The sequence below is a fragment of the Sebastes umbrosus genome, chromosome 16 (assembly GCF_015220745.1).
Source record: "Sebastes umbrosus isolate fSebUmb1 chromosome 16, fSebUmb1.pri, whole genome shotgun sequence".
Taxonomy (NCBI): Eukaryota; Metazoa; Chordata; class Actinopteri; order Perciformes; family Sebastidae; genus Sebastes; species Sebastes umbrosus.
Genome location: NC_051284.1, coordinates 9,379,478 through 9,406,840, shown reverse-complemented (window position 1 = coordinate 9,406,840; position 27,363 = coordinate 9,379,478). Strand labels below are relative to the sequence as shown.

General features: G+C 40.7%; 1 protein-coding gene across 12 annotated transcripts in view; it reads right to left on the bottom strand.

Annotated features, from left to right (window-relative positions):
• Positions 1-27,363, bottom strand: part of kiaa1109 (KIAA1109 ortholog) — a 108,498-nt gene that overhangs the window by 27,315 nt on the left and 53,820 nt on the right. For 7 of the 12 annotated variants that reach the window (XM_037746754.1, XM_037746751.1, XM_037746758.1 and 4 more), the window contains 23 exons: positions 25,665-25,849; positions 24,596-24,771; positions 23,891-24,476; positions 21,685-21,883; positions 19,911-20,174; positions 18,751-18,844; positions 16,398-16,448; positions 15,566-15,772; positions 12,620-12,855; positions 12,277-12,521; positions 12,057-12,162; positions 11,380-11,477; positions 10,085-10,273; positions 9,803-9,971; positions 9,362-9,573; positions 7,940-8,023; positions 6,772-6,970; positions 5,543-5,602; positions 5,163-5,389; positions 3,678-3,854; positions 2,979-3,109; positions 1,262-1,385; positions 992-1,104 (listed from right to left, as the gene is read on the bottom strand). In XM_037746754.1, the coding sequence (XP_037602682.1) occupies positions 992-1,104; positions 1,262-1,385; positions 2,979-3,109; positions 3,678-3,854; positions 5,163-5,389; positions 5,543-5,602; positions 6,772-6,970; positions 7,940-8,023; positions 9,362-9,573; positions 9,803-9,971; positions 10,085-10,273; positions 11,380-11,477; positions 12,057-12,162; positions 12,277-12,521; positions 12,620-12,855; positions 15,566-15,772; positions 16,398-16,448; positions 18,751-18,844; positions 19,911-20,174; positions 21,685-21,883; positions 23,891-24,476; positions 24,596-24,771; positions 25,665-25,849 (4,132 nt within the window). The remainder of the gene's footprint in view (positions 1-991; positions 1,105-1,261; positions 1,386-2,978; positions 3,110-3,677; positions 3,855-5,162; positions 5,390-5,542; positions 5,603-6,771; positions 6,971-7,939; positions 8,024-9,361; positions 9,574-9,802; positions 9,972-10,084; positions 10,274-11,379; positions 11,478-12,056; positions 12,163-12,276; positions 12,522-12,619; positions 12,856-15,565; positions 15,773-16,397; positions 16,449-18,750; positions 18,845-19,910; positions 20,175-21,684; positions 21,884-23,890; positions 24,477-24,595; positions 24,772-25,664; positions 25,850-27,363) is intronic. The other 5 variants (XM_037746762.1, XM_037746763.1, XM_037746759.1 and 2 more) reach the window with 4 other exon arrangements.

Sequence of the window (27,363 nt, the reverse complement as noted above, 5' to 3'; positions counted from 1 at the left end):
CGAAGAATGAGAGCCACTTAGCCGCTGCTCGTAAGGCAGAGAGAGAGACAGCGGGGAGACACTGTGAGTAGAGCACGTATATTTTCACATCAAAATATTGTAAGTGACATTGGCACAACATTATGGAAGCCCATTTCTGCTTGTAAAATAAAAAAAATAAGATGAAAACTTAGCCTTGTGATAAGAAAAAATAAAAAACATCCTGTAAATCATTATGATGACTAAGAATCTCAAAATAATGACTTTGCAACATAATGAGAAACTTTCTCAATATAATAGTTAGTATCTCTAAAAATTCTTATTTTTAGAGAGTTTCTGATTATTTTGTGATACTAAGTCATTATTTCACTATCCAAAGTCATTCTTTTTGAGAAAGTTTCTCATTATGTTGTGATACTAAGCCATTATTCTAAGATACTAAGTCATTACTTTGAGATACTAACTAAGTCATTATTTTATGATCCAAAGTCAATAGTTTGATATTCTAAGTAATTTTTTCGAGAAAGTTTCTCATTATAATGATTTAAGGGATTATTTTTTTCATCACATTGGCATTAATGTGCTTCCATACCTCATACACTACATTATTGTTGGTTTCATAAATTACTGTAGCCTCTCAATAAAAGCACAAATTGTTACTCATCAGATTCATTTCCACTTGTTTTTACTCATTTATTCTGCCCCAGAGTTAATGTTTTCCTATTGCTTAAGGTCGTACAGCATTGTCAACTGTTTTAACATCATTACTACATTAATTCTGAGATATCTGCATAATTACTGTAAACAAATGAGATAAGCACTTCCTCTCCTCTACACTGCATCCTCTTTGTGAGAAGGTTAATGGGAAATGTGTTTCAAAAACAGCAGCAGTGTGAGACAGAGGTTACTTTGTCTTGTTTGTTTACAGTAAATGCTGGATGAAGCACCAATAACTGTGTCATTTCCATAATAATATACAGGGAAAGTGGCTACTCCTGCCCTCGTTTTTTACCTCTGTCTGTCCATCCTTTTCAGAGGGGGTCGGCCTGCTGCCGCTGAGATGCTTTTGGAGCGGTTGTAGCTTGGTTTGTAGCCAAGACCCCACTTATCCTTTAGAGAGGCCGCCTGATCCCAAACAAACACAAAGTCAGAAACAAGTTTCTTAAAAAGTCTAAATGAGAGACATTCAGGTATTTGTTAGGTATGATGGGTACCATTTTAATTGTCAGTATTTGATGACTACATTTCTAATTAGGGAAGGTAAATATAGATGAGAATTCACCCTCATGCTGGAACGTCGCAGTTTCTTTCTGACGTCTCTCCGGATGTCGTTGACGGCTACAGACTCCAGCTGCTGGTAGCGCTGGATCTCCTGGTTGATGGTGCCTTCGCTGGCCCCCAATTTCCTGTGGTTAAGAAAAGAGGATGTAGATAGTTTTAGCCCTGCAGTGCCGAGAGTTGAACAAAGAAAAGAGTCCTTTCTGTCAGCTAGTCCTGAAGCTCTGCCCCCCCGACACCAGGGCTTCAGGACAGACACCAAACAATCTGGCCCAACCAAATCATCTCAAAACAAAAAGAAAATGATATCAAATATTGGAACGAAACCACCAAATCACAAAGTAAATTCGAATTCTATTTGACACTAAACAGAGAGTACACGGTGGCAGAGCACCTGACCACCGTGACTGATAGTAAACTTAGAGAAACGTTGACAATGTACAGATTGAGTGGACACAGCCTGGCCATAGAAACAGGCCGTCACATGCAGAACAGACTATACCCAGGGAGGCCAGGCTGTGTTCACGTTGTTATACAGAGAGGTGGAGACAGAATCTCACTTCTTACTGTGCTGTGAGAAATATAAGGATGTGAGAGATGTTTTCTTTGAAAAAATAAATAACATATATCCTGAGTTCATTCATCTCCCGGATCCTCAGAAAATACCATACTTCTGTGGGGAGAAAAATCAATGTGCAAAATATGTTGACTGTTGCCATACAATAAGAGGTGCTACAATTTCCGAACATGTTTCTGATTAACTACATCTGTAAAAGAATGTATATTTAAAATGTATTTGGTATATTGTGATTGTGATTATTTTGTGATTAATTCTTGTGAAATGTAATTATTCATTAATATGAAATTTTGCTTTGGCAATAATGTAACCTAAACATTCATGACCAATAAAGCTTATTTGATAGTTTTAGCAGGATAGCAATGCAAAAGACATTTCTTCACCAGTGGAACCATTTAGAATTATTAATATCTAGGGCTGTCAATAATAACGCTGATAATAATGCGTTAACGCAAATTAGTTTTAACGCCACTAATTTCTTTAACGCAACTCGTGATTTTTAGGTTTTAGCTGGTTCAGTAGAGTGAAGATACTGGTATCATATGAAACTAGAAAGACCTAAGGAATCCATTGGTACCAACCATGTCATACTAGCTTGTCGTGAAGAAGGTTAAATAACGCTCCAAAAAACTGGCATGGCCTTTTTCAAAGGGGTCTCTTGACCTCTGACCTCCAGATTTGTGAATGAAAATGGGTTCTATGGGTGCCCACAAATCTCCCCTTTACAGACATGCCCACTTTATGATAATCACATGCAGTTTTGGGCAAGTCATAGTCAAGTCAGCACACTGACAGCTGTTGTTGCCTGTTGGGCTGCAGTTTGCCATGTTATGATTTGAGCATATTTTTTATGCTAAATGCAGTACCTGTGAGGGTTTCTGGACAATATTTGTCATTGATTTGTGTTGTTAATTGATTTCCAATAATAAATACTGTACATACATTTGCATATAGCAAACATATTTGCCCACTCCAATGTTGATAAGAGTATTAAATCCTTAACAAACCTCCCTTTAAGGTAGTTTGAACAGATACAAAATGCGTGATTAATTTGCGATTAATCACGATAAACTACGGACAATCATGCGACTAATCACAATGAAATATTTGAATCGATTGTCAGCCCTATTAATATCATTCTTACTTGAGGTCGTCGATGACCTTGGCCTGTTCGTTCAGCTCTCTGATGTCCACCACCCTCTTGGTGAACTTCCTCCCACGAGGGTCAATCACTTGGTTCCCCATCGCCATCTGCCTCCTGGGGTCAATGGCCTCCTATCGGGTCAAAGCAATGATACACATCCGAACATATTTATCTGGTAAAACTGATGACAAAAATGAAACAAACCTGCTGATCAAACCCAAAAACCTGAAAGATTTCCGCCAGGCAGCTGTCGGAAATAAGAATGCGTCCTTCCCAAATTTCTCTGATTAAAGGTGAGTTATTTTGATTATTCAAATCACAGTAGAGGTTATATGTACAGTAATCCAGTCCACACACCAGGAATGTCACAAAACAGGAGACACCACCACCACCACCATCACCACTCCACTCAAAGTGCAAGAGGGAAAAATAAAGCCCTACTGCCACAGGGAATTGAGTATCATGAATTCAATTCTTTTCACCCATCATTGAAGCTTAATGAGGAGGACAGGGAAAGCAAATGCTAAGCGACACTATCCATTATCATGCTATTTAGTTAAAGCATAAAATAGCATTGCTCAGCATTTTGGAATCCACAACCTTCATTGGATAACTGCAGGTGACTGAGATTTAACGCCACCATGCGAGTGATTTGGTCAGCCCAGAAAAGAGTTTAACACTGTGGGGGTGGCTACATACACAGGCCCAGGAGACGGGTCTTTGGGCCCTGGCACCGCCCGCTCCGAGGCGAGGCGATGCACAGTTTAAGTAGTCAGCTTCGACAGACACGCTCTGAGGTCTGGGGCTGAGGCCCAGGATGTGGTTTACCAGACGCTTCCTTAAGGTCAGCCGAGGGCTGAACTGGCTCCCCGGACTCTGTAAACAACGGCAGGGACACATAGATGGATGGAGAGGTGGAAGAAGGGACGACTTGGGTCAGACGTTACCTTCTGAAGCTTCGAGGTAAACCAGGTAGGATTTGTTCAAATGTATGGAAGAGATATTTAAGGAATAGTTCGATACATTTTGGGAAATGTGCTTATTCGCTTTGCTTGCAGAGAGTTAAATGAGAAGATGGATACCATGTCTGTCTGTTCAGGCTGTTCTCATACACCGTTCGTAGCTACATGTATATCTACGAGAAGTAACGCACAGTAATTCGTACATATCCCACTAAATCAATTTGTATGTAAACCCTGTAATCGTGAACGAGGAAGTATAACGAGCAAAAATCACTAAACCTAACTATGTAGTTTTGTTGCCTAAACTTAACTAAGTGGTTTCCTGTAAAGACAGAAGTTTATTTTGAAAATACTGTATGCATGTAATGAGCGCAAATTGACACTATTGCTGGACATTCGTAGGAAAATGTACAAAAATTGAGGAGTAACTTTTCGCAAGATATCATACAAACCGTTGTATGAGGTTACGTTAAATATGAAGCTACAATGGGCTCACAGTTAGCTTAGCATAAGGTCTGTCCAAACTAATCAGCCTATCAGCACCTCTTAAGCTCACAAACTAACACATTATATCTGGTTTGTTTAATCTGAACAAAAACAAAAGTGCAAAAACGACAGTCTTGTCTTCACTGTGAGGTTGCCAGGCAACCAGAGGAGACTTAAATCCCCCTCTATAAAACCACAAACTGTCGCTTTGTCTGCAAATGTTGTTACCTTCAGAGCGAGCCAGGCTAGCTGTTTCCCCGTTTCCAGCCATTGTGCGAAGCTAAGCTATCAGGCTTCTGACTGTAGCCTTGTATCTAACGGACATATACGAGATGGTATCAAGCTTCCCATCTAACTCTCAGCAAGAAAGCGAATAAGCACATTTCCCAAAATGTCAAACTATTCCTTTAACTCCTGACAACCATGAGTAGTAAGCTCAACAGCTGAATTTATGTTCTGTGTTTTTCTTTTCTAATTTCCAAAACTAAAGAAACTGATTGCATAGATATCTTCTGAGAACTTCCTAATTGGACTCACAAACCAGAACACCTGCTCTTACTGTTGACAGCATATTTTTCTTAACATTACAATGTGTCATCACAACTAAATTTAAAAGTGGTATTTAAATGTCAAAATAACTGGCTACATCTAGCTGTGGTGGAAATAGTGTATTGTTTATACAACAGCCCCAAAAAGACAAGCTGGGATGTACAGTAGATGATCATTATTGACTGACCATGTGGATGGTGGGCGACATGGAGTCGGCTTCGTCCTCATCCGAGAGGTCTGCCATGTTGACAGAGTTTAGGTCGGCGATGTCGTCGACGTCCTCCTCGCCCGTCAAAGACGTCAGCGTGTTACCCAGCGCGTTGAGGCGCTTGCCGATGTTGGGATCCATGTGAACGTCGATACCGCACATTTTCCAAAGCACGTTCAGAGTCCAGGTCCCGGCACTACTGCTCTCTGTTTTTGGGGAGGAGGAAGCCAGGAGGAAGAGAGGAAAGGCAGAACGACATGCAGAGGATGTGGATAAACATAAGACAGTTGTCTCGTGCTTATTGTGCATCTCTAGGGTGTGATCCATATTTGGACTAGAGCTTAGTTAAAAGAACTTGCCTGCAGAGGGTTGCCCTGTAGTCCTGGAACATACTTCATATGTGCCATCAGGGACGACACCTGTACACAAACCACACACAGACAGACAGACAATGTTTCAGAGGAGCTGCGTGCATAGAAAGTCACGTAAGAATTCTCGGTTTCTATCTACTGAAATCAGGTCATTAATCACATTATAACAGGCCCTTACATCGTTAAAAATATACATGGAAGTATAAATTCTGTTCAAACCCCGAATTCAAAAATGTTTGCAAAATCCTGTGAGATGGTACATCGCAGACGCATGCAATTTTTTACCAATAATTTGAGGTAATGTGCAAATACTGCTCAACAAATATGACCCCAAACGACCTTATGGGGGCGCTATAATTAAAAGGTCAGAATTTTGAACTTTGAAAAAGTTATTACCCTATGCCGTAAGTCCAATTTACACAAAAACTTGGTACAGACATCCATCTCCGTTCACTCTAAATAAAAAAAGCCTCTTGGACTACTAAACGCTGACTGACTAGATTTTCCTCATTTTGAATTTTGAAAAACACATTTTCGACATCTCCTCCTAAACTGTGACTCCGATTTGTACCAATTTTTTTGTGGCGCATTATTGGACTACACTTATCAAAAGCTTGTTGATATCTCATTGCGTTTTGAAGATATTGAACAGTGAACTATAAAAGGGCGTGGTTGAGCATATCAATGGACCTAACTCCACCACCCTTGGGCCAATCATCACCGAACTTGCAGGATATGTCCACATAAGTACCCGAAACATACCCTGAAGGTTTCATTCAAATCGACCACGAGGGAGTTCTACAAATGCAACAGATTTGGTCGTAAATTATTGAGCGTCTTTCCGATCGTCATGAAACTTGTTAAGTTATCTTTAATGCAGGTGTTGGAAAGAGTCAAAGGTCTAGACCCCTTGCAGCTTTCAACTTCTAACGGTCCGTGTTGGCTTGAAACCCAGAATCACCGCTTGCAGCTACATTTTATGTTTATTTAGCATCTTTGAAAAGAGACTCATCTTGAATTAATTGTGATTAAAAATGCTACTTGCAACACAGAAGTATAAACAAATGTTTTTACATTTTAAATTTGAATACTTTGCTGTCTTCACTCAATCATGCTTTTGACATTTATTAATGGTGATAAAACTGTAGCAAAAATATGTGAGACAAAATTCATACATATATATATATACATATATATATATATAATCCGTCACTCACAAGCATTCATGACCATGTCCCCTCGTATTTCAGGCTTCCAGTCGTCCCAGGAGGTCTCGAAGCCCTCGGCGAAGCGGATGCAGAAATTCTTGAAGTGGCCTTTGCTTACCAGGGACTCCGAGGAGCAGGCGGTGATCAGCGTGCTCTCAATAGTCAGCACCATAGCTGAACCGGTGTCAAAGTCTATGCTGTGGTTGGCCTGGCAGAGGGGCAGGGAGAGGGAGAGGTTACCCAGGCCTCGAGGGAACATGAAGTACACGGAAAAAGAACCCACTTCCATGTGTTCGGAAGAGGCAGAGAGAGCTGGTAACACTTCAATCTACTGTACTGTATGTATACTTTATGATGACGAATGTGCTTATTTTCATGTGATTTTAAATAAATAATACTTTGGCAGAAGACATTATAGTTTTGCAAAAGTGCTAAATTATGTCAACAAAGTCTGCAAATTACAGAATATTAATAAGATCGTGTAAATACACCAAATGAGTGAAATGTTACCAAGCTCTTCTGTTTGTTAGATTGTGTTGAATTTGCAGGATTGGGGGAAAAAGATGCCCTGATTTTCTAGATTAACTCTGCATTGGTCCTAAAACAAGGGGTCTGATCATCATCCCAGTCATAACAGGAGGCAGGTAAAAAAGCATGTTTACCTCCTAAATTCACAGATTATCTATTATTATGACTTGGATCAAAATCAGACCGCCGTTTTGGAACGATTACTGCAGGAAAAAACAGGTCATTTTCCAAAATACAAGAATAGACAGAGCCCGCCATGTGTGTCATTAGATCTGTGTATGCAAGTTTATACAATTCCAATTTCATGGCAGTCTCTGAAAGATTAGCCTGAAGAATGCCCTTGTTTTCCATTTTAGCAACAGATAAGGAATACTCTGGACACCAACTGGCATAACCTCTTTTTTTTTAGCAGGAAGTAATTACACACCCCAAACACCTCAGACACCAGCTCAAGCGTCATTAGTTGTTATGCCAGCATCGTGGGGGGAAATTGGATTGTTACAATCAAAAAGTCGTGTGACCTGCCATTATTTAAACAAAAAGAGCACTTGTGATGCAGTGTACTTGTGGCATGGAAAGAGTATTGATCACAGTTAAGTCATTGTCCCACAACAAGCCATCACAAGAGATGTAATAAATTGTCGGTTACTTTTCGTGCATTTTTATGCCGGCCTACTGATGTGCTGGCCCCAGCTTCAGAGTTGATGCCCTCCGTAGCTGGTACTTGTCCTCTCTATGGAAAATAAGTGTGACATAACAGCTGGTATATCTCGTCTCTGTGGACATACTGTAGTATAGCATAGTACTGGAGCATAACAAGACAACTGATATGGACCATTCATTTAATATCCAGTGTTTCCCCTAAAAAGTTTCTATCAGTGTGTAAATCTTTTATCGAAACAAAAACTAAATAATATTCAATAGTGATGAATAATATTTCCAATATCAGCAGGTAATTCAGAATTATTTTACATATAAATAAAACATTTTAAAAATAAAAGCAACAGATAATTTGGCAAAACGTTTAGCACTGGATGAAGCCTACAGTAGCTCAGTGTGATGAATACTAAAATGGCACACGGTGCATGACATCCACATTCAGCACTACTGGTGCACCTCTCCTGGATGGTTTATCAGCATGCAAAAAAATGGATTTTGTGGACATAAAATAATAAATAAATTTAAATTTGTTGCACATTTGTGTTGCCATTTAAATACAGGCCAGGCAGCAGGTACCTGTGTATTGTGTCCTTGGTGGTTTACATTTAAAGTGTACATTATAGAGGCTGTTGAGGGGAATGAAGGTGTGTGTGTGTGTGTGTGTGTGTGTGTGTGTGTGTGTGTTGTGGGGCGGATCAATAGACAAGTCTCCCCACTAACAGCTTCGGTAGGGGAAACACGGATATTAAAACTGATAACAGAGGAACTGTTCTTTTATGAAAGTAGAGAACAAGAATGCAATTGTGTTTTTAAGGCTATTAATAAAACTAAAATCAATGTCGTGAACACTGGTACAGTTAATGTTGCCAAGTGCTGATGGAGATGATGATAATCTTATTTCCTTTTTAAAAGACGGCATGATGTGAATTACCAATTTGACAAAAGAAGCCCACAAATGATTCCTGTGTGCTTCACTTTTCTTCAGTTAGGGTTAGATTAATGATTAGAAGAGATTGCTAATAAAAGTGCTTTTACTACAGACAACACTAGATCTTCATGTGTGCATCTCATATGCTAAAGACAACACATCTGCAAACCGTGGCTTCTACGTATAACAGTGAAACACTGCTAAAAAAAATTTAACCATGGTATTTTAATGCCAATCGAAGATGCAAAACTTGTCAGAGTTTTAGCTCTCTGATTGCGTGATTTGCATTAAATATGAATACATAATGCAAATGTGAAAATTTTAACTGAATAACCTTGAAGCCAACAAATTGCAAACCTGCTACTGTTTATAGAATCAGCAACTACAATATATGGACATCGACATCTAGAAGTTAACATGTAAAAAATGTTACAGTTCTACAATATTGATTTTAGAAGATATGAATCAAACACAGCAGATTACCTGAGACGTGTTGGTGATGGGGAGGCAGATGCCCAGGTCGTTGACGGTCAGCTGCAGGAAGAGGGTGCTGAAGGCCTGGGCCGAGGTCTGCTGGATGCCTGGCAGCTTGTCCACCACCTCTTTAGTGGCCATGTGGATGTCTTTGTTGAGGGCCAAGCGCTGCTCATTCCAGTTGTCGTACGCTGCCTTGTAATTCAGCCAGAAGAGCACAGCTGCAGGGGGGCACACGGGCAGGGAGAAAAAAAAAGGTAGAATTACATCCTGAATGTATAGAAGTCACATTAGATGTAGAGACACCAGTGGTTATTTGTTGAAAATCAGATGCAATTCTATCACTGAGCTATTCTTTTAAATAATAATATAATAATAATTTTTAAAAATCTAGTGTAGTCTTGCCCCGACCCTGCCTTTAATGTGATGTAGAGGAAAAGTAAACTGAACCTCTGTCAAACGCCACCGGCTGGGCGAACACGATTGGCCTGTTGAGCGTGATGAGGACGGCCTCTTTGTCTGAGGAGCCGCTGATCTCCTCCTGCAGAGCGTTCCGCAGACCGATCCGAGTTCGAAAGTACGCCACCTGGTGGAAGTCTGAGCCAGCTTCTTCGTACACCTGTAAAGTGAGGGGAGAAAGGGCGTCACGTAGTGATCTACAACAATCTTTAAGTCAATTCTAGACTTGAAACCTGACAGCTTTCGTTTCACCAGTATGGCGCCGATCTTTACCTGGTGCTTGACTATCTGCCCAAGAGCCAGGTGGAGATCTACCTGACATTTGCCAAATAGTTTAAGGTAACTGCTGCTTCCTCCGGGCTGAGCCTTGCACTGGATCCTGTTGGACAGCTCCAGCTCGATGAGGCCTGTCTCAAAGCGCACGGCTCGCATAGAAGGAGTGGTGGCGGTCATCTGGATTCCCTGGGAACAAGAAAACGGCTTTCAGAAAATTACTCAAAACTTAACTGATACTCAGAGAAACCGTTCACTGGTTTTATTACTTAGCCTAAACCCCCAACCCACTTTTTTTCCAGATGAAAACCAATGTATATGTGTATTTAGTAGTGTTGTTGATGGGTTCAGGTCCAAATCTTGACATTTTAGTGCAAAGTATTTGAATTCTACATACAGTATTGTGTTATAAATGTGCATAGCGACTGCCCTCTACTTGTTGAAACCCAGCTATTGCAACTTAATTTTGGTATTAGCTGATCTGGAGGCAGGTGACATGTATGGACGTAGATTTCTCCACCAACCAACCCAAATTCCATACTAACATGACATTTAGTACGCTAAAACAGTATGTCAGATATTTAAGTACGTCCGAAACCTCAGTATGAAACCAATAGTACACAAATTGCATACTATGTCCGGGTGAAATATTACAGTATGCAAACGCTGGACACTACGGCGGCATAAATATCCCACAATGCAATGCGGTAGTGACGACAACGTTCATAACGGACGTTGACGGACAGCTCTGTAACATCAATAACGCTTCAATTTAACTGTAAGTATAAAATTTACTTTTGCTAGGACTTATATATATATTTTAAGTTGATTCACACTTTGAATCTCACAAACCGTCGTTTTGGTCACATGAGGTTGGCACGGGCTACCATGGTTACGTGTCTCCAACTGGCAAAGAGGGTCTCAGGAAGTGACGACGTAAATTGCTGTTCAGTGCGTCCGAAAAGATACATACTACTGTTTATTAACACTAAAGTATGTTGAACGATAATACACATATTGGGTTATGTGGTGCATAGTTTTTGATTTCGGATGAAGCCAGTGCTTCATCCACACACTCTTGTCACAGTGTAGGAAAGCACGTCGCTAACGGCAGATAATCGGTTAGTAACACTGATTTACCAGATGGCTTAATTTCAAGAGAGAAAAGAAAAGAGGCTTGTGCTGTGCTGTGATTGTAATGGTACACTGGTTCCGGTAAATGAGCAGACAACAATAGACCCGACCCGGGCGTGTCTTTTGGATTTCCAAGCTGAAAGAAACCGAACGTGAGATACCTTGAACATGAGGCTGAGAGAATAAAGCAGGATTTTCGGCTTGTCTGCATCTGTTGAGGTGTCGTACTCGTTCCACAGTGGGATGGGTTGTTCTCCTCCTGCATGCATACAGAGAGTACAAAAGTCAACCTCACAAGCCCGCACGGACTGTTTTGAAGTGCTACATAACGTGAGGGATTATGTTGTCTGTTTACCTGTTCTCTAATATCTGCCTGAAGTGTCCCAGTGCAACTACATTTAAAGACCCTGATGTGAACACTTACCATAACACCATTCTCATTATTCTTTACCATAAAATGGCTTCTCTTCTGGGCTATTACATCGATCAAGCTCGGCGAGTTAAACAAATGACTATTAATACCGGTGTGGAAATGAACACGACTGGATTTGTGTCAGTGCCCTGGGCATTGTTTTGTGAGGAAAACAATATTTTTCATTGACTTAAGTATCAGCTTTAGGCTACAGAATACTGTTGGGAACAGTCAGATGTTTACGATTAGATTAACTTTATTGATCTGTGAGGAAAACTGGGGCCATTACAGCAGCAAAAGAAAAGGATATAGTTTTGTACAGGTTTCACAGAGACTCGTACGTTTTGTCTTAGAATATGATAATGAGGTAAGTTTGCAGTGTAGAAATATATATTAAAAAGTGTGTGTTGGTCTTTGGTACAGTACCTGAGACCTTCTGAATGACTTCGTTGACCTCCTTCATGAAAACCTTCTGCAGGAAGACCAGGTGGTTGAGCAGGTCTGTGGTCAGGTTGTGCTCAAATGAACCAATCTGCACATCAGAGAAGACAAGTGAGGGCATGTTTAGAGCAACACTGGCTGCTCTGTTAAACGTTTATTCATCGCCCTGGCGTACAAATGTTAAGCCCCATCAGGAGCCTCTTACCTCGGCCACACAGCGCAGGTAGTTGCCTTGGAGGTAGTTTCCTGGCTTTGCTGGGAAGTCGTCGGGCGCCCAGCCCTGGTCTGAGTGGCTCTCGTGCTCCTCCATGATGTATTCTCCTGACATGGTGACCGGAGGCAGGGTGAGGCTGGCTGATGGCGGCATGGTGGACATGTCCACTGGGGACACTTTTGACTGGAAGCAAAGCTTGTGGTTCGGCAACTCGAAGGTGAAACTAGTTTGTGCCCCTGAACACAGGAGGAGTGGGGGGGAGGAAAATGCAGAATTGTTATTACTTATTCTACATTTGATATCATTATGGAGCATCAATGTTCTCCTCACACACCTGTCATGCCATGACTCTTCATGCGACCCATTTTGTACTCTGCTTTCAGCGAGGGCAGCAGGGCGGCCCCGATGGTGATGCCATCCATCATGGCGCTGAACTTGAGGACGATGGGCTTCTTCTCCAGGCCTTCGGGGAGCTGAGGGAACTCGTTGGCTTCTATGGGAGTCTGATTGATGCTGGATGCTTTTTCAGAGGGTTGCGGGGTGGGGGTGTCCTCCCTGTTAGGAGGTTGGCTGTAAGGGGAGAAAAAAAACATCCACACACTCAGTCAGGATTATACAACAGTAAAAAAAAGTGCCAGGTGAGGGGGGTAATATTCAGAGAAAATAATTAATTTATGAGAGAAAAATCATATTCTCTGAAATTCAAGTGGTAAATTTACGAGAAAAAACGTGCACATTTATGAGAAAAAACATGAATATTCTCTGAGATTAAAATGATAAATTTACAAGAAAATATTTGCACATTCACAAGAAAAAAACTTGAATATTCTTTGAGATTAAAGTGGTAAATTTACAAGAAAAACTCCCATATTTACGAGAAAAAAATTGAATATTCTGAGATTAAAGTGGTAAATTTACGAGAAAAAAATTCCATATTTACGAGAAAAAAACGCTTATATGTTCTCTGAGATTAGAGTGGTAAATTTATGACAAAAAAATTCCAATATTTACGAAAAAAACGTACACTTATGAGAAAAAACTTGAATATTCTCTGAAATTAAAATAATAAATTTACAAGAAAAAACTTGAATATTCTCTGAGATTAAAGTGGTAAATTTACGAGAAAAAACTCCCATATTAATGAGAAAAAACTTGAATATTCTTTTAGATTATAAAGTAATACATTTTCTAGAAAAACTCACGGAACCACATCGTTTCACTTTGCGAGGTTAGATCAACCTCATCACACCACAGACGCCACCATTTAACTGTGGTAACGTGAGTAACCGAGTGCAAAATATATTAATCATATTGGTATTTATTTATGTTCATAAAGAACATGAAAGAAAACATGTACAGTATATGTATCTTTCAGGACCTTGTTTAACGTTGGCGTCTGTGTTGTGATGAGGTTGATCCAACCTTGCAAAGTGAAGCGATGTGGTTCCTTGACCAAAAAAAAAATAATATATATTTTTCCTAGTTGTTTTCTTTTCATAAATTTTTGACTTATTTCAGATAATTTCTGTGTTTTTTCTCGCAAATTTATGACTTTGAGTTTCAATCTGAATATTTCCCCATCCCTTATAATGTGCCTCTTTTTTTTACCTACCATGGCCCTTACACGTAGGATTGACTCATTATCTTCAAAGGTGTTGACTTTGAATATGTGAAGGTGGTGCTCTATCAAGCAACTGCTGCGATGTTAATGGGATGAGTGGGTTTGGCATACAGTGCTTCAGATTTGCCTTCACATCAATCACAAAACTTATCGGGACAAACTTTTTGTTGTTGTTGGAAGTTAAGTACACACTGAAAAATTGCTACTATTGCTTTGATTTAGTTATGTGTGTGTGTTATTATGGAGAGCTTTGCAGATACTGGCTCATATTCCTGTGAACATCAAATTATAGAAAAAGTTGTTTAATATCCTAGGCACACCTAAAACTCTATAAATATATTAACATAATTCAGAATATTACCATGGAAACAGACCACACACGCAGGCTTTGAAAGCAGTTAACAGGCAACAGTGTGGATACGTTGCAGTGACCCGTCACTTCTTAAGAGGATTTTATTAAGTGTCGATAACAATATAATGACACCAGTGTGTTGCATGACGGATTCATTTAGGATTTAAAAAATAGTTAAGTGTACAACGTTTTAGAGTCAGTTTCTCATTACTTATAAGTGCTATAAATGAGGCACTTGTGCATCACGAGGGACATTTTTGGCTTTTACGTATTTCGATAATTTTGGCTGCATTGATGCATGTGATATACATTTTGGCAAGGGTATGTTTTCTTTTTGCAAGTTCAACCTCAGCTCCTATAATAAGTTTTGGTGTGTTTATGTGAACAAACTGGCATTTAAAGGGTTAAAATTCTGAAAATTAATACATTTTTGGTAGTGATGATCAGGACTGAAGTTGGTTAAAAGATATAACTCAGTTAAAGTGTAAAATAATATTAATATCTAATTTATGGCAGTTTTTTGACGCAGATATTTTTGTCCTCTAAGGAGCAACGTTTTTTAAATGAGGGTTAACGCGGCAGTAGGCAGAATATTTTTGGCATCACTAGGCAAACGTACCATAAGAGATAACTAGACTTCTGCACCTTCTCAAGGCTCTGTTTTGAGGCTTTAAAAAAATCTAGCCCGTAACGGGAGACTTTGGCCAATCACGTTCCTATTGGCTGTTCATCCAACGGAGGCAGCTTTCAGTCACTAGCAAACTCTAATCAAACGGTCAAACTAGGCAGCGCTGATCAAATAAGAATCAATATTCTGTTACTGTAATGCCTATTTCTAGTCTCAAGTGTTTTCAGAAACATCTTGTAGTGTACTGTTTAGCTGTAAAGTTAGAAAGTTTGCTCTGGCTGGTGGTGCTTGGTATTTCTTCAACTGATCTCAACGTGGCTGCCAGGTCACAAACGTTCTCATTTTACAGCTAAACAGTACACTACAAGATGTTTCTGAAAACATTTGAGGCGAGAAATAGGCAGTACATTAACAGAATCACAGAGTGATTGACAGCTGCTCAGAGACGGCAGCCCCGAGGTCGGCTCTTACTGCTTGTTTTCCTCCGGTCTGTGAAATCTTGGAGATGCCATTAGGAGCACCGGAGGACACAGAGGCACATGATTTTTTTCAGATTACCTGTCTCGTGTACTACTGTCAGGATATCGCGACTGTTTTATAAAAATAACACTTTTTCAATCATATTTGCTGCAACCTGCCTACTCCAGCTTTAAAAGATAGATACATGAAGAGGACATACACATTGGAGGGCTGGCGGATGAGGTCAGAGATTTGTTTGGAGAGCTGGTGGGAGCTGCGGACCATCATGCTGTGCAAAGTAGCCGGGTGCTGGGGGATGTTGATCATGATGGCCCCCACTTTGAAGACCGCCGCATTGTTGGTCTTCAGTCCCCGCTGGGCGCTGTACAAGGCCTGGGACTTGGCGATGTTGCATTTGACCACCGTTCTGAAACGTAGAGTAAACTGGAATGAGCACTGACACTGGATTTTTTTTTGGACATATTAATGGATGTGCAACTTATGTGGAATTACTGAGAGGACATCAAACAGTGAAGCACCATGCAGATTCAGAACAGCGTCCAGTTTTCTGGGTGCAGGTAGAATGAGCAATCATAACAGTGACACATGTTCCACTATGAATGAAGACGGTAATGAATTGAACACTATGTCAGCCGAATGCAAGGGTCTTAGCAGATGTTTTGTAGCATATAGATTGTCTACATTCTTAGATGGCTTATGAATGTTTTATTCTACTAAATCTGGAATAAAATACTGTAATATCAGACTAAGATATTTCAGTATTTGGGCAGACTGTAAACATTAAGGGAAGACTCAAGAAGGAAGAAATTCACAAATGACTTTAAAATTAAAAATAAAACCAGCCAACCAATGAAAGTGGCTTCATACACACAAACAGTTAACATCTGAACAAGGAGAGTCCTGAGAAACTGTTCACTGAAAATACACATGGACGACAGGTGACTCAAACAGATGAAGGATGTACAATCAGGGCAGCTGTGTTTTTGATTTAATAATGAATGGGAGAGCCCTAAATGGTAGCGATAACATACAGAAACTCTTGTTTAGCTGTGCTGGTGGGAGATGTTGGGAAATCCTCCAGTCTATGCAAGTAGTTGGAAGAGAAAGCCAAGGAATGTAAAAAAAAAGAAGAAGAAGAAGAAGAAGAGCTGAAGAAAGTGTGAAACAGTTGTGTGACACCATAAGGTGAAAACAGTTTTCCAACATTCACTTCATGTGAAAATATGAGGGTCATGCGCCTTTGTTTTAGTTTTAGATACACAAGTTAATGATGAAAAAGGCTCCGGATTAATAAAGTAGCTCAATACTACAATGAACTAAGCCATCAAGGGTAACGACAGTTTAATTTAATGTTAACAGGAAACTGCATCTGGAAAATCACATCTCAAAACACCTGCTGACATGGCAGACACAATGCTTTAAAGAGGACCTATTATGCTTTTTTTGCTTTTCCCCTTTCCTTTAGTGTGTTACATAGTTTTTTTGTGCATGTAAAAGGCCTGCAAAGTTACAAAGCCCAAAGTCCACGTCAAAGGGAGTTACTCTCCCTCACAGAAACACTGATGTCCCACATTTTCTTCCGTAACATGGTGATGTCACCAAGTAACGCATTTGCATAACACCTGCCTAGCAGCTAGACATGCCCTCAAACAAAGCTAGAAAGAGCTAAGCTGGAGCGGAGTCTGAAGAGTTTGGATTGGTTGACCATTCACTACATTGGGCCAGCCGATCACAAGGGACTGTGTGTAGGATTTGGCGGCATCTAGTGGTGTGGTTGCAGATTGCAACCAACTGAGTAACCCTCAGCTCACTCCTCCCTTTCTGAGACTGCGGTAATGTGAGCTGCCGAGTGCAAAACCGTGGTAACACCGTTCGCCTTGCTCAGAGGTCATCTTTACCATAATAACACTTGAACTTGAGCAACTGAAGTCAGACAGCGGATGGTGGTACCACGGTTTTGCACTCTGCGGCTCACATTAACGCAGCTTCATAAGCTTGTTGGTGAACTACGGTGGCCTTCAGGTAAAAACGAAAAAAACGCGTAAGGCTCTCTCTAGAGCCAGTGTTTGGTTTGTCCATTCTGGGCTACTAGAGTCATGGAGGAGCAACATGGCAAACTCCGTGAAGAGGACCTGCTCCCTGTGTAGATATGAAGGGCTCGTTCTAAGCTAACGAAAACACAACGATTCTTAGTTGCAGGTGATTATACACTAATGAAAACATTGTTGTGAATATTATATTAATTTCTGCTTATAGATCCCCCGAAATGTTACGCACTGTTCCTTTAAAGCATGTAAACATGTTCTAGTAAAACCCCAAAATATAAGTATGCACCTGAAAACGAGCATAATAGAGCCTCTTTAATTGAGACCCAACACATTTGCATTGGAGCCTGTTGTGGATTATCGCTTAATTAATGTCTTTGTCTGCACTCTGTGTTCATTTGAAGCAAACAAGAGAGTAGGAAACAATGCCAATGGCACTGCAATCCTTCTTACATACATCAGAATTTTATACAACAGTGGCAACTAGAAAGTGCCAAGCTGCGTGGCATATACAAAGTCAAACACATGAGTGCAGTTCAGAGCGTACAGTATGAAAACAGGATTAAGTCCCAGTTTTATTTTCACAGTGGGAGCATCTGTTAAATAGAATGAGATGAAAAAAAAAAGCTCCTTATTGAGGCAGCAGCAGAAGTTCTAAACTGAATCAAAGCAGCGTGGAGATGCATCCGTCTGTCTCAACGCATGACTACAAGGCTCGTAACCTGATTAGGGTGGTTATGCTTTGAGGAAATTGCTCGCAGTAAAAAACTAAAACTGCTGTTAAAATTTCCCCAGCTGGAAAGGAGTCGGTAATTGGCTCCCGCTGTGGAAAAACACTGCATCCACTTTTTCGTTTAAACTCGAGGGATTTTATAAAAAAGTACTTGACATTAAAGCATTAATGTGCTAAGTTCTGCTGCTGTGTTCTTGTGCAAGTAGACGGGATTCTTCCTTGACTTCAATCACTGTTTTGATATCACTTAAAAAGGTCGATAACCATGTTGTCATACTCCTGAGCTGAGAAGTTCTATATCTTTTGAGACCACAGTTAAAATCAAATAGTTAGAGCTCCCCTTAGGCAACACAAAAAAATAAATGAATATTGAATCAAAACACTAAAAAAATCATTATTAGTTATAATTAAAAAGTTTCCTTTTTTAAAAACTTCAAACAGCGAGGGTTAGGATCAATGCATTCTATTAAACATGTTTGGTAAAGTTGCTATTCAAAGATTTTTTTTCAAGATGAAACATAAAAAAGACCTTATTCATATAAAAAAAACAAAAAAAACTTAAATCACTTCCCTGATAAGCAGAAGTTGAAGAGAATTTGTACGTACTGGATGTCAGGAGTTATGCCCTCCAGCAGAACAATGTTTACCCCTCCTATGTGAGCCGATGCACACGTCTCTGTCATTTTCTGGTGCAGGATATCTGTTGACAGATAATGTATAACAGAAAGAGTACATCAATAAACAGAATGATCTTTGACCTACCAAGAATTGCTGTCTACCTGTTTTTACAGAAAATGTATTATCTTTTTGTGTATGGAATCAATCATTTAATCAAGACACAAGGGGCTTTTATTTTGGAACTTTTCATTTTAAAACTTAAACAGAAGAATAGATGCTAGAAGATTCAGGCCGAAGACTACAAATGTTGTAATTAAAATGTATCCACTTCAGACTGGCTAACCACAACAACAACAAACATGACACGTCAGGGATATTAAGGTCAGTGCATAGGTAACAAGTTTGCCTGAAGTGACTGACAAGTAGGGCTGGGACGACACACCTATCTCCCAATTCGATATGTATTGTGATTTTTAAGTACTGCGATTTGATATTACGATATGTTTTTTTAACACTAGACCATGGGAAAAAGTTGAATCATAAAACTTCTATGGACTTTTACTTTGGAAAATATCTGAATTGATACAGTGAGAATTATTGATTTTCAGGATGTATGTAGTCAGAGATGTCCTGAGGATTTGACCACGGAGATGTGAGTTACGGCTGGCTTCACCGCACGTTACCGCAATGCGATAACATTTCCTGTCCATGACAGAGTTAGCATGCAGCTTTAGCCGTGATGTCTAGCTCTGCTTTTCCTGCAATGTGTGAAACCCAAAGTGTTTCCATACTTTACTGTATGTGTAGTGTTTAACACTTTGGATTTAACATGTGAGGGTGCAGGTCGTATCCACGCGGACTCTCCGCCGTTTCCTGCTTTGTCGTTTTGGCCGGCTGCGGTTTGTTTTGGTTGACGGATACTGAACGGATATGACGTCACGTTACTCAGTTTACAACAATAAAAGCTGTGACTTCCTTCTACCGCTGCATAGACTCGAATGAAGCAGATATATCGATTCGGGCATTAAAAAATTTATTTCAAAACCGTACAAAATAAAAAAATCACGATACATAGGTGAATTGATTTTTTTTCCACCCGTACTGACAAGGTTAAAAAATAAATAACTAAAACCAGATCTCGGCCTCACCTTTCATCTTCTCCTTCAGGGTGAAGCTTCCGTGGATCTTCTTCAGCTCGGCCTCCATGGTCAGCCCGCCGATGTCGGCCTCCAGGTGGGTGCGGTTCACCATGCCGATGCCGAACACTATGAGCGTGACATGCTGGGGCTCGGCGCTCACCAGGCTGCGCCGCCGCCCGCCTGCGCCCTGGGGCTTATTGGGCGTGTGGGGTTCCTGCTGCTCGTTCTCGAAAATCACTTTACAGAGTGGCTCTGAGGGCCGGCGTCCTCCTTCTGCAAAAAGCAAAATACACATATAGAGGAGGTGTTCAATAAAAATACATATCACAATGCAACCGCTAATGACATTAGAGTGCAAAAACCCCCATAAAGTTTTACAGCTGAGTGCAATTTACCCTTTTTCTTTTGCATTTGATTGCAATTATCTATGTGGCAAAGTATGAATGCTGCCTTTGCGCCAAGAAGACAGTAGGCAGAACAATGGTAGAGAAAAAAGAAAAATGAAATTTCCAGGTCCTGACCAACGAGGTGCAGAGGCATTCCTCAAAATTTCACGCAAAGAATTTAAACGTGACAGAGAGAAACAATATTTGGGATTTGGGTTCTGGATTTTGGGCATGACACCTTTTAAATGCGCTTCAGTTACCATCAACTCTCTGAAGACACTAATAATTTCACTGTAACTGTGTGTAGCTAGTAGTGCTGATCTTTGAGAATTGACTGTTTTTGCAATGAGGCTCATATATATATACACCAATATCAATATTTTGTATCAAATACCTGGACATCAATATTGCGATGATATTGTAGGGTTGACCATTGGTGCTTGAACAAAATATTTACACAGATATTTACACTGAGAAATTTAATAAATAATCAACACTAATGGAGATATAATCACTAAGTGAAAATAATAAAAGAGCTGGAACAGTTTGGTAAGTTCAGAAAATTACATCACTTTACTGTAATAGAGCCTTTAAAACCAGGAAAAAGACAACACTAGTGGCATATTATGATATCCAAAACCTGAGACGATATCTAGTCTCATATCACAATATCGATATTGCCCAGCCCTAATAGAAAGGGGACAATTTTGTTCCAAATGTCTGCATATTCCCGAATTTAAATACGTACAAAAGAGCACAGGAGCACTGAGTCACTTTTTGCTCAGCAGCATTTCATTCATTGCAGGTGCTTTGAGAATTACACAATTTATTTTTGTCTCATTTGTGCAGATTTAGCGTCCGCAAAAGCCATGAAAATCCTTTTTGTGAATTTGCCCCAGAGTATTTATTTATTTATTAAAGTATTATTTTTAAAAGACTTAACATTACTAGTGGGGTATGATTTTAATCCACCATAATACAGTCTTTGTTTAACTGCAGGTTTAGCGGGATGACGTGGCTAAATTTGACTTGTGATGATCACTTTCTTTAGTCCCTCAGGAGCTCATTCTGTCATTGCATCAAGGTGGTTTTCTGTAGAAACACTATCCCACCAATACAAGCTCCTCCCATACTTAATGTTCTCCTCATGGGTAATGGAGGGTTATAACAGCAGCAAGAAGTAACATCAGGATAAATTGACTAGAAGTGAATAAATCATACAGCAAATAGGAATCAGAGAAGTAGATAAGTACAACATTAGTATATTAACTAGGAGCACATTATTAATAATAATGAACAACAGAAAGTATTAACAGAGTAAAGCAGAATGGAAATGCATGGGTTGGGATAAAGGATGGAAACTAGGAAGTGGATGACTGCTGGAGGCTGATTCCCACCTGAAAGGCAGTTCTCTGGGGAGCTTTTCTCCAGGATGCCAGTGGGATCGGAGATGAGTGAGTAGAAGTTGAGCAGCTTGTACATGTTCTGCCAACATTCTGCAGACGGCTCGCTCTGCTCCGACACCGTGATGGAGTCGGAGTCGTCCATCTGGATGGCCATGTGGTCGGCCACGTCACGGGAGCCCTTCCTCGACACCTGAAGGCGTTACACAACATTCCACGTTATGAAACAAACAGAAATGTCACGCATCATGGAGCTGCAGGGTAAATAAACATTTCTTATTTCTTTTATTATCCTTCTACTGTTTATTGTAACAGTGTAGTTAGAAGTCTGTAGGCTGTCACGACAGAGATGGGTAATGAGATCTGTAAGATGACGTCATCTATTCGTGACTTTAACTTCAGTAAACAGTTAAGTTATTTCTGCAGAGAGAGATTTCTAAGAGCTCTGGTTTAGGATATATCTGTGGAAGTCTGTCATGAGTCCGTCTGATACATCTTCTACTTTTATAAAAATCTGTTCACTTCAAAGAGTGTTCAGCTTCTTGAAATTTGAGGCACACGTTCCAACTGTCAAGACAAAAAAACAGTCCTGGTGATGAGGACTATCAAGCCAGAGATTCTACCATTTTTCAAGTTTTGCCTGAAAGCTGGGGACTGAATAAACTACTTTTCTTACCAACAGCTGACACTGTTTCAGTGAATGGAGAAATTCTTATTATCTACTGGCTCCCTCTAGAGTTTGTGTAGAAAATGACAACTTCAGAATTCATTTTGTGATTTTACTGATTATATTTAAAAGGTGTTGACAGGTTTGAGGAATATTTGAGACCTTTTAACAGTATTTGAGAACGATCTTAAAGGGTACATTCTGTATTTTTTTAACCCAATTTTCCCATGTTTTTGTGTCTAACTGATTAATACAGAGAGAGAATTCCTGAAACTGGTCCAGTCTTGAGGGAGAGCGCTGCAGACGGCACTAAATGTACTTGTTTTTGCCATGACAGGCTCTGATTGTTATTATAAGTGTCTGACATTATGAAAAGAGTCTCGCTCAAGGAGAAGTCTTTGTTCTGAAATCTGGTGAGGTGACGTGTTGCCAGAAGACAACGGTGGAATAGTGTGGAATACATCCATGGTGGAAATGTGAGTGGCAGGAGGAAGCAGGCAGGTACTGGCGAGGGATGGGTCATGATTTTGTTGAATTTTCAAATAATCATTAAAGGTCCCATATTATGCTTCTTTTCAGGTTCATACTTGTATTTTGTGTTTCTACTAGAACATGTTTACATGCTGTAATGTTAAAAAAAAACGTTGTTTTCCTCATACTGTCAGCCTGAATATACCTGTATTTACCCTCTGTCTGAAACGCTCCGTTTTAGTGCATTTTGATGGAATAGCAACAGAATTGGGTTGCTAGGCAACAGCTTGGGTCCATGTGTACTTCCTGTCAGCTGATGACATTCACATACACTGCAACCAGGAATAAACTGGGACACATTTAGAATATTTACGTTTAAACTGTGTCAAGGGTCTAAATATTGTATGTTTGTGACATCACTTGTTTCAAATGCAGAGTTTCTGAATACGGGCTGTGTATATTTCCCTGTGGATTGAGTGTTTTGATACTTTCACAGTATTTATATAGGACTCAATCCTGCTTTATAATAAAAAAAACATGACAATCTCACTTTTTTATAATATGGGACCTTTAAATTATATTAAAAAAAATCAAATAGTTTCTGCAACTATCGTCTTGTCTTAACAAATTACACATTTTCCCTTATTTTTACTGTCGGAGGAGTGGGGGGGTGGCGTGGGCAATCTTTGAAGGATGATTGAATAGTTCCCAGTGAATAGCAGACCGACATCGAATAGTACTTTTGATTTAAATGCCCATCCCTAGTACTGGCTGTTGTAGATTAAAGAAGGCAAAACTCTGAAATGGCCTGCTTTGGGGTGCTGAAACTGGGAAATCTATTGGACCTTTTTAAATATGAAAACATAAACACTGTGAATGGGTTTCAAGTTTATTTCCTTTTGCGGCGTTTGCCAACATCAATATCTGACGGAAGACCCATTTAGAGTGTTTATGCTGTCGAGGTTGAATGTCTACAAATAATCCTGTAAATGACTTATTTAAATGTACGGTTCTGACCTTTGTGTTTTTAAAAGATGACTCCTCAAAAGCGTAAATCGTTACCTTCGAGGTGCGTCGCTCTGAACGTCCGAGGGAGCTGCGTCCTCGAGGCTCCCTCCTCCCCAGTGTGTCCATTCCTGACGGCGGCCCATTAGGAGGTATACCCCCAGCGCCGCCTGCTCCACCTGCTCCCCCTCCGCCCACCCCTCTCTTGCTCTTGAGGGTCTGGGTCCCGCTGCGTCCCGCCCCGTTGATGCTGCCCCGGGAGCTGCGGCTGAAGTCGGAGGACCTGAAGTGGCGGTACGGCCGGGCCTTGAAGGTGGGCGTCGGGGAGGCCGAGCCGGCGGTGTAGCGGCTCAGCTTGATGTCGGTCTGCGTGGCCTTGATGTCGTCGATCATGGTGCTGAACTGGTGGATGAGGCGCACCAGGGCCATGTCGACGCGCTGGCTGATGGCCTGACAGGCCGTGGTGAAATCGCAGTGGAATGTGTTGTAGTGGCGGCGGTTGAGGTCGTGGAAGGAGAGCGGAGCCGCGGTGGGGCCCTGCGGAGCGCTGGTCGACTTCTCCATCACCACCGCGTTCAGGCTGAAGGTCTCAATCAGCAGCGCTGGCTTGAACTCCAGCGGAGGAAGGTTCACCATGCCTTGTCTAAAGATAGAGGGTTATGTTTGTATTTAGCAGACATTCTGTACTCACAATTAGACGGCGAGCTAAAAGAATGGTAAGTTAATGTCTTAATCATGTTTTATTGTTGTGATTTATTTTACCTCCTGGATCTTTTGTTTTTCCGCTCTTTGGAGGTGTCGGAGTCCACGATGTCTGCTCTGAGACACTCGAGGTTGCCAGAAAAAGACAGGTGCTCTCCGAAATACATCTTGTAACTAAGAGGAGTGGCGTCTTGGGCCTGGATGCCCGTGTAGCTCAGCAAAGGCTTGAAAACAACCTGTGGGTGGGAAAACAGATATCAAGGCACAAAATGAGCACAGGTTTTTGTAGAGGTGATGTGTCCACAGAACCATGAGCTCTGCAGATAGAATTTGTGACACCTAAGAATATAAACATGAATCAAGCTGGCATAGGTGACATTATTGGCATAAGAGACTTTACATCATTTGCAAATTGATGTATTTTAATTAGGGTTGTCAAAGTTAACACGATAATAATAATAACAGAATTTGCTTTAACGCCACTGATTTCTTGAATGCATTAACGCAATCGATGTTTCAGAGGTTGTAGAGGGCTCTGTTTTGAAGCTAGTTTTGGCATTATATGAAACTAGAAAACCTAAGTAATCCCCTGGTACCAACCATGTCATACTAGCTTGTCAGGAAGGAGGCCAAATAATGCTCCAAACTTGCGCTAAATTTTGGTGAGGAAAAACTGGCATGGCCATTTTTTCAAGGGGGTCTCTTGACTTCTGTCATAGTCCAGTCAGCACTGGACTATGACAGAAGTCTTGGTTTGCCATGTTATGATTTTAACATATTTTTTATGCTAAATGCAGTACCTGTGGTGTTGTTAATTGACTTCCAGTAATAAATTTATACATACATTTGCATAAAGCAGCATATTTGCCCACTCACATGTTGATAAGAGTATTAAATACTTGACAAATCTCCCTTTAAGGTACATTTTTAACAGATAAAAAATGTGATGAATCACAATTAAATATTTGAATGGATTGACAGCCCTTAAATATATTTTGAAATCACATAATTCAAGACTTATTAAAGAGCTGCAGATATCATGTTAACTGCCTCCCTGGTGAATGTTTAGACAGCAAGCACAACAATGGAACAAATGACAAAGAAAGGCAGACAGGTGTATCCACAGCACCTGAGCATCGGCCAACTGAACAGCAGCTGGGCACTGGTTGCCCTCCTCAATGTCGGCCATTTCGTCCTGGCTGGTGCTGTGCTGGGAGTGCTGGGAGGGGGTCCCATCCAGGGTGTTCTGGTCGCTGGACAGCACCGTGTTGAAGTCTGACGCTGAGGGAATCGTGGGCAGGTTACACGTCCCACCTAAGGGTGTGGAAGAGAGGAGATTTGGGATACATGTGGTGTAACAGACCAACGGTAAGCTGCGGTTGTGTTTTCCTGCAGGGTACGTTCACACCAGAGCAGCTCAGTGGCAGCTTCTTATTAGACATGTAAATATAAGCAGCAGTGAGTGAGTGAAGCGCTGTAGGGTGACACACTTCACCACCTCCTCTTAACAAAGACGTTAGAGTGAATTAAATGGAAGGCAACCGTCCAACCACAGGGAGTGTTGAGAGGAACTTTATGGCCATTTTATGCACAATTTGGAACTCTGAACAGACGCATCACATCCTTACTCACTTAATGTGTTTGTGAGGAGCTGCTCGGGCTAATTTGCTATGCTGTCAGTGATTGACATCTGGGTGAGTGGATAACAACATCGTCTTGGGCACAAATCCAGCCTTTCACACAAAATAATGGTACCCACACAATCAGTAGTGCTCTGCTGAATTGTGAAGGTAAGATGTATCTTTTCAAAGTAAATATTAAACTACTATTGAGGGAGGATGGAACAAGTGCAGCTGTTTGTAACTCAGGCTACATCCACATTAATCCGTTTTCATTTTAAAACGCATAACTTTCGCTACGTTTACGCCTAGCGTCCACACTACTCCGGCGTATTCGAACCCCAAAAACAGAGACTGCTGACCCCTCTATAGTTTGAAAACTGCAGGATTGCGTTTGAGTCTGGACGGGCGGATATGGAGACTTTTGAAAAACTTTGACGCAGTTCCTGATTGCATCTTATCAGTCACGACGTGTCCTTCCCTGATTCGCCACGCCCCTAATACGTGACCAACAAGAAAACAAACAACATCAGCATCGACCACCTGCGGTTAATTCAACATGGATAACAAATTACAGGCGTTGCTGACCTTGCTGTCTATGTTTGCAGCAGTTGCGCAGTTAAATTCTGCATTTTATAATGCTAATACTGCCTACATGCTCAAGCTATTATTCAAGTGATTTGGATTTTTTTGCCCCTGCTGTTCTTCCTCCGTGGTATTTTCTGCAACTAAGCAACCAACCGCAGAGTAGAAATCCTGCTTCCTGTTTACACGAGCATGCCCAGTGTATGTGACTGGTCATGTCATATGCGTTTTCAGGCGTGTTAGTAAGAATGGAGAATATTTCTGAAACGGAGCTAAAACGAACGTCAGGACGCAGATCGTTTTTGTTTTAAAACGGCATATTAATGTGGATGTAGCCTCAGAAGATGAGTGGGAGTACAGAGGAACAGAGGGTGGGATTTAAGGTTGCTAAACTCCACTAACATGTTTTGGTTCTAACCAATTCCCTCCAGCATTAATGTGTTTAATCTGAGTATATTTAGACACCGACAACATACCTGTTTCCAGTTGTTTTTTGTTGTTTTTTTGGGATAGATTGACACAGAGTTCTATGTGATTATCAAACTAACATAAGGGGACAAACTAACTGCTATCTAGCCAGCTAGTTCACCAACACCATCATCACAACACTGAGCAACAACCCCT